The sequence below is a fragment of the Microtus oregoni genome, unplaced genomic scaffold, assembly GCF_018167655.1.
Source record: "Microtus oregoni isolate MIOR12 unplaced genomic scaffold, Mior012 000031F_ref0000149, whole genome shotgun sequence".
Taxonomy (NCBI): Eukaryota; Metazoa; Chordata; class Mammalia; order Rodentia; family Cricetidae; genus Microtus; species Microtus oregoni.
The window spans coordinates 20,931,653-20,939,244 of NW_024543090.1; the positions used below are offsets into that span (position 1 = coordinate 20,931,653).

General features: G+C 43.2%; 1 protein-coding gene across 1 annotated transcript; it reads right to left on the reverse strand.

Annotated features, from left to right (window-relative positions):
- Window positions 1-3: 3 nt before the first annotated feature.
- Window positions 4-7,572, reverse strand: Oip5 (Opa interacting protein 5). The gene is made up of 6 exons (XM_041679100.1): window positions 7,200-7,572; window positions 6,905-6,971; window positions 3,685-3,807; window positions 1,920-2,001; window positions 1,312-1,415; window positions 4-1,208 (listed from the first exon to the last, which is right to left on the reverse strand). The coding sequence occupies exons 1-5, from the start codon at window positions 7,495-7,497 to the stop codon at window positions 1,320-1,322; spliced, it is 666 nt and encodes a 221-aa protein (XP_041535034.1). The 5' UTR covers window positions 7,498-7,572; the 3' UTR covers window positions 4-1,208; window positions 1,312-1,319.
- Between the last annotated feature and the right edge of the window lie 20 nt (window positions 7,573-7,592).

Genomic DNA, 7,592 nt, shown 5'->3' on the forward strand with positions numbered 1-7,592 from the left:
ATCTTAATCTCTTCAGCACTGCAAAAATGATTTCTAAGAGCCACGTGCGGCTACATACACCTTTAATTCTATCAGGTGAATCTGTAAATTCAAGGTTACCCTGGTCAACATAGCAAGTTCCAGGACAGTCAAAGCTACCTAGAGAAATCTCTCTCAAAATAAAGGCTTGGAGATGGTGGCAAGTGCCTTTAATTTCAGAGGCAGAAGCAGGTGGACCTCTGTTCAAGACCAGCCTGGTCTAGAGAGCAAGTTCTAAAACAATCAGGACTACATAGAGAAACCCTGTCTCAAAAAAACAAAACACAACCAAGCAAATATTTATCAGTATTCACATAAATGGCATGTAGAAGTAGCATCACTATTAACCCCATCTCTTTTTCATGGCAACTGCATATCTTTACATCATGAACACAAGGGACACTGCATGCTAATTGGTAATTAGTAGTGAAAGATGTTTTCAGAGATAAGCATTGTTGCTGGTTTTAGTTTTTCCAGACAGGATTTCTCTGTGTAGCCCTAGTTGTCAGAAAACTCACTCTGTAGACCAGGCTGGTCTCACACTCAGAGATCTGCTGATTCTGCTACCTATGTACTGGGATTAAAGGTGTGCGTCACCACCACTTGGCCTAAAACAACTTTTTTAAAGTATCAGAGTCACAATTTATTAAGAAAGAAAAAATAAAGAATCAATACTCCCCAAAGTAAGAGTGGGCTGGTGAGCTGGGGAAAGTCACAAGCTCAAAGGCGTACTGTAAAATGCTCATTTGGGGCAAGCAGGGATTTGGGGACACTTTCTCATGAAGCTTAGGTTGACCAAGGATGATCTTGAGCTGCTGATCTTCGTGCCTGTTTGTCAAAGGCAGGAACTACAGTCTGTGAGGCCACATCTGCAGTCTTCTCATCCTTAGTGCTGTTTAAAATAAAAGGTCATTTAGGGGCCGCGGCCACACCAGTAGTCCCAGCACTCCAGAGGCAGAGGCAGGAGGATCCCTGGGAGTTTCAGGACAACTGGAGATACTTAGTGAGACCACGTTTCCAAAACAGAAACAAAAGCAACAATAAAAAGAAGTGAAAAGACCAGCGGGGATTAGAGAGACGGATCTGCTGCTAGGAGCACTTCCAGTTTATGCAGAGTTTCGTTCTCAGCAACAACTCCAGCTCCGGAGGATCCCACTCTTCCTCTGGTCTCCACAAGCACCAGTACACATCTGCCAAAGACACACACACATGCAGAGACCTTAGAAAAGAAAGATAGACAGACCGACCAAATGGTCCTATTGTTGAAGATGGGAGAAAGTTCTGTGCTCATACCTGCTTCTTCAATTTTCTTGGTTAGACTGATCAGGAGTCACTTCCTTCAGAATCTTTGTCAGTGAATTTAATCGAGCATGTGTTAGTATTATCTTCTCTTTCAGCTGGGAAGAGACATAGATTGAGGATACTCTTAAACTCACTCAGCCCTCAATTTGCTGTTTATATAATGTTACCAGATTTAAAATAAAAATCTTTAAAAAAAATTCCCAACACACACATACACACTTGCCTATATAAGTGAAAGGATATAGCTGAATTCTAGGACAGTCTGGTCTACATAGTTAATATGACCAGTCACAGGTACAAAGTAAAATCCTGTCTCTAAAAAGAAAACGAAAAAGTTGTGTATACTGCCGGGCAGTGGTGGCGCACGCCTTTAATCCCAGCACTCGGGAGGCAGAGGCAGGCGGATCTCTGTGAGTTCGAGACCAGCCTGGTCTACAAGAGCTAGTTCCAGGACAGGCTCCAAAACCACAGAGAAACCCTGTCTTGAAAAACCAAAAAAAAAAAAAAAAAAAAAAAAACCCTGTCTCAAAAAAAACCAAAAAAATAAAACAAAAAAAAAGTTGTGTATATTAAGTAACTAACTACATAATCAAGCTTACCTCTGCAATCTTTTCTTGGAGAGGCAGGTTGTTAATATCCATCTCAGAAGCATTTACTATGGTCTTTGTTTTCAAGACATAGCTAGAGAGAAAATATATAAAGTATTAGTACCATTACACATTAATCAAAGCCTGCCTTAGTGGCTTCAAGGACCATGGTGTATTTTATTTGGAAAAACAGATTTTCAATTAAAACCACAAACTCTGCCTTATCCTTTCACATTCTCAGAGACAAAATTATCTCGTGAGAACTGAAAACAAACCCAGAATCAAATGAATAACTACCGTGAGTAAACAATTCACTGAAGGCTGGGCAGGGTGAGGTGTACCTTGGTCCTGTCACTGGGGAAACAGGAAGGTTGGTGCTGGAGTCTGAACTCTGGTACTCTGACAGAGCTCTAGTAATTTTAACCTCTGGGCCGTTTCTCCAGCCTGTTCAGTTTCATGAAAATAAAATACTGTAAGCCAAATGTTTAATTAGCTAGGAAGATGATAAAATAGCCAATGTAAAAAATAGTAAATGAGATCACACAGTCATTACTATACTCCAGTCTTCATTTCATTCATCTTTTCCATCAGGTAAGATTTTCTCTGTGTCTGGAGTCAAGTGCAGAAGATAGTTATTCCGAGTGTAGAGTACTCACTTTCCAAGCTCAGCACGAGTATCATCTTAAAAATGACTCTAGGTCATGTGGTCAATATTATCACCTTGACAGATCTGGGATGACATGGGAACAGGCCTCTATGCAAAGGTGCCCTCTATAAGCGAGCAGCACCATTCCACAGGCTAGAGTACTGTACTAAAAATAAAAATGAGAAAGCAAGGGCTGGAGACATGGCCCAGCATGGTTAAGAACACTGGCTCCTCTTCCAGAGGATCTGGGGTCAATTCCCAGCAAACATTTGGCAGCCCACAACTGTCTGTGACTTGTTACATCCTCACATACACATACATGATACAAAACACAAATGCACATAAAAAATAAATGTAAGTCATTAAAAGACAGAGAAAGGAAGCTGAGGATTAGCATTAATCTCTGCTTCCTGCCTGCTGACACAATCCAACCAGCCACCTCCATGGCTTCCCACCATGATGGACTATACCCACAGACTGTGAGCCACAGTAAGCCCTCCCTCCCTTAAGGTTGCTTTTGCCAGGTATGCTATGTTGTCCTGTCACTAGACAAGTAACCAAGACAGCCCTCATTTCAAATTGCTGGAATAGAAAAATCTGACTGGCTTAGTTGGATGAGTTATATATCTTCAATCTTCCTTCCTTCCTTCCTTCCTTCATTTTTCGAGACAGGGTTTCACTGTTTAACTCTGGTTGTCCTGAAACTTGCTTTGTAGACCAGACTGACTTTAAACTCACAGAGATCCACCTGTCTCTGCCCCCGAGTGCTGGGATTAAAAGCGTACACCACCACTGCCCGACTACATATATATTTCTTTGAGGCTGGGTACCGTGCAGGCCAAGTCCTATGTATAAGAAGGACATGAGGCACAGCAGCAAACCAAGTTATCCCTGACACTATTTTGCAAAAGCATAACTCTCAGAATTTCCCTTAACGAATGAATGCTCTTAAATTATTTCATATGACTATTAAGACATGATACAATAAAACATCCGAAGTAATTGTATTTATCACAGAGTTATATTTTGTCTTTAGTGCCTGGCCGTTTGCATCTTCTTTAGTTATCCACACCTGGATTCTGCTAGAAGATTTGAACCCCTTATTTGGTAACAATGTCACTGTCTACTCACCACAGCATTTTATCACAGTAGAGGCAGAAGTGGCCTCTCAAGGCAGCCAGAGCAGCATGGGTGGAATACAGATGGAAACCAACAGGAACCTGACAGGAACCACAGAACAGACGGTTGTACGTGCTGTTGGGAATGGGAAGAAGCAGAGGATAACGTGAGAAAACCCAGAGAACAAGGAAACACTGCTGCTGCCCTCGATGGTGATCTCATCACTCAGACGCTGGGCAGGGGCTCTCAGGTTCAAACTCACAGGCTTCCAAGGACAGCTGGGCTAGAGAAGACTCATCTCAAAAGAAACAACAAAGAACAAAATTTGTGACAAAATATTAATTTCTGAACTGCTTCTGATCACTTCCCTTCACCCTGGGAAAACTACGCCCTTAAGAAGCCCTATAAAAGCCTCTCACCCCTTTAGTTAAGAGCTGCCTCGGGGGCAGAGGAGGCCACTCTCCTGGATTTCTCCTTCCCAAATAAATCTCTTTCTCAAAAGAGTCTTGAGTGACGACCTTCATTCACCAGTGCAGACCACAAGACCAGAAGAACCTGGCTGGGAGGAGCATCTCAGCAAGGGAGAGCAGAAAAGAAGAACCTTGCTAGAATGTTCCTTAAGGGAGGCTGAGCAAGGCCAAGCAGGAGGAGATTGCTACATTACTGCTGGGGGCTTTCCTTTTTTTTTTTTTTTTTTGGTTTTTCGAGACAGGGTTTCTCTGTGGTTTTGGAGCCTGTCCTGGAACTAGCTCTTGTAGACCAGGCTAGGGGGGCTTTCCTTTAGCAGAGTGTTAGTAAGAAGAAACATCTTGGGCTGGAGTAAGAAGCAGATAGTTCTGCTAAGACGCTCCCTAAAGAGAATGGAGCAGAACTCAGCTGTAGCGGTGCTCTCCAGGAGAACAGGATCCCTATATCCTTCAGGGAGACTATCCACCCCTCCCGTCCGCGCCCCAGCTTCAAGTAGCCTGGATTCCTGATAGTCAGGACACCTTCTCTCCAGAACTGAGCTGTCCCATTGCAGCTCCAGCCTCCAGAGCTGTCCTACTGTGGCTCTACCCCCTCTCCAGAGCTGTCCTATTGCAGCTCTAAGTATATCCTGGCTTCCCGATAAGTCAGGGTATCCCTGCAACACTACTATAACACATTTGCTTACAATATGTACTCACTCATAAGTGGCTTTTAGAAATAAAGCTAAGAAAAACCAGCCTACAATTCACAATCCCAAAGAACCTAGACAACAATGAGGACCCTAAGAGAGACATACATGGATCTAATCTACATGGGAAATAGAAAAAGACAAGATCTCCTGAGTAAATTGGGAGAGGGTAGAAGGGGAGGGGAGAAAAATATATAACTCAATAAAAACAATTAAAAAACAAAAACAAGGGGCTGGAGAGATGGCTCAGAGGTTAAGAGCATTGCCTGCTCTTCCAAAGGTCCTGAGTTCAATTCCCAGCAACCACGTGGTGGCTCACAACCATCTGTAATGGGGTCTGGTGCCCTCTTATGGCCTGCAGGCATACACAGAGACAGAATATTGTATACATAATAAATAAATAAATAATATTTAAAAAAAAAAAACAAACAAAAACAAAAAACCAATTAGATGAACCCAGGGAGGAAATCAGGGCTGGAGTGACAGCTTTACAGGTGAAGGTGCCTGCTACCAAGCGTGGTGAGCGGAATCTGATCCTCAGGAGACCCCAACAGCAGAGACTGACGCCTCTCACCCTCACATGTCCACCCAGCTATGAATACACACATAATCTCCCCCCACAAACACTAAAGTAATAAAGATAATAAAACTATCCTTAGATTATAATGTGAAACAGAAATCTAACTCTATTCTTTTTTTTTAATTATTTATTTATTCATTATGGATACAATATTCTGTCTGTGTGTATATCTGCAGGCCAGAAGAGGGCACCAGAACTCACTACAGATGGTTGTGAGCCACCATGTGGTTGCTGGGAATTGAACTCAGGACCTTTGGAAGAACAGGCAATGCTCTTAACCACTGAGCCATCTCTCCAGCCCTAACTCTATTCTTGTATGTATTTTCTTGAAGTACCACAGATCAACTCTAGCACCTCATACAAGTTAGGCAAGTATTGTATTTTTAAGCTATGGCACATCTCCAAATAGATAATTACAACTTTTTATCAGGCTTTTTAAAAGAGGTTTAATGTAGGTTCCCATACTTGAGAACCCAGCACTTGGGAGGCAGAGGCAGAATTATAAAGTCAAGGCAAGACCATTATTACTAAGAACAAAAATAAAAGATTTTGTGAGATTCAGTTATTTTATGTAACTAAATACAAATATCAAAAATGTCACTCCAGGCCCAGTGAGATGGCTTGATGGGTGAAGGCACTTGCTGCCAAGCCTGAGGAGCTGAGTTTTAATTCTTGGGACCAGCGTGGTGAAAAGAAAGATGCCTTCAGGTTGCCTTTGGACTTCAATATGTATGCCATACCCCACAACCACACTCACACAATATGTGTGCCATACCCCACAACCACACTCACACAATATGTGTGCCATACACCACAACTACACTCACACACATCATTTTGTGCTTGTTTGTTTTTGTTTTTCAAGACAGGGTTTCTCTGTGTAACAGCTCTGGCTGTCCTGAAACTCTTTATAGACCCGGCTGGTCTGGAACTCAGGGAATCGCCTCCCTCTGCCCAACCAAATACACACCACAGAGTGTTGAGATTAAAAGGCAAGAGCCACTGGGTAAGAAGGGACTCCTCTAGGGACAGGAATGTGTCTTTAGTTTGGCAAAGTCTTAAGAGTTTTAGCCTCCTAAGCACAAATTTGCTGAGTGCTTTACTGCTATGGGAAAGTATTAGCAAGGGAAGATGCAAATTACTAGCAATACTCAAATACCATTCAACTCTGTTCCCTGGTTTCGGAGATTATTACCGAATCAGTCCTGTCATGATTTATACTATAAACTCCAAGTTAAATTTAAATAGTCCTAATTATCTCATAGGATGTGGTCCTCAGACGTTAAAATATACACCCAACTCTAATTTTCATTTCATTAATGTCCTGTTGATATGATTCAAATGCATAAAAAGTATTTCATCCAAACATATTTATGAATTTAATAAACTTACGCCACAACAAAAATAAGTTTTCTTCTTGTTTATGATAATTAGGTACTCCTCAGTATCACTAAATCAAGAACTATAGATCCACCTCAGGAATTCTCCACACGTACCTGCATTTGAGAAAACCTTCAATGCCAACCAGACAGGGTTCGAACAAAACGACATTGTTTGTGACTCCTGAAAGACAAACGGGTTTTGAACAGGAAAACCTCCCACCAGACTCACCCTGGTCATAAAGTCAACATAAAAGGGGGGGGGGGGGCTCAGTTAAAAGCGCAAGCTCAGCTCCTGAGAGGTCCAGGCTTTAAGGTTCTGCTCGGGAAAACAAAACTCGCCTTCCTCACCCACTTCCTCTCCGTTCCGAGTCGTCGGGAGTGCCCCTCCTCCTGCCCTCGCCTCACTCACTGGAGAATGCCACGGCCCCGAGAGTCCTCGACAGGTCCCAGGCTAAATGCACGGTGTCAGCGAGCACCGCGTAGCAACGTGCGCAATGGAACACGGCACACCTCTCGGGTTCCAACCACTCAGGCAGCCGCAGGTCGACGGGTGACCCCTCCATCTCAGTCCTCAGACCTAGAGGGGAGGACCCTGCCACCACCTGGGTGTCCCACTCCATGGAGGTAGTAAAAGACAAAGGCGAGTCACAAGAGTCACTGCAAGACTGCGTCTCCAGGGACGAGGGGCTGCGCGACGACCGTGCCATCTTTTTGAAGCCCGCGCCTCTTTTTTTTCTTCCCTGTTTTTTTTTTTTAAACGCACGCGCCAGCTTCCACCCAAATGAAGTTTTCTGCGTCCTCA

Bases quoted from the DNA above. Each gene is read 5' to 3' on its own strand.
- Oip5 (XM_041679100.1), bottom strand. From the start codon at position 7,497: ATGGCACGGTCGTCGCGCAGCCCCTCGTCCCTGGAGACGCAGTCTTGC. The intron at 2,002-3,684 runs GTGAGTAGACAG...TTTTCTCTCTAG, and splicing joins TACTGTGATAAAATGCTGTG to CTATGTCTTGAAAACAAAGA. The intron at 1,416-1,919 runs GTAAGCTTGATT...GTCTCTTCCCAG, and splicing joins TCCAAGAAAAGATTGCAGAG to CTGAAAGAGAAGATAATACT.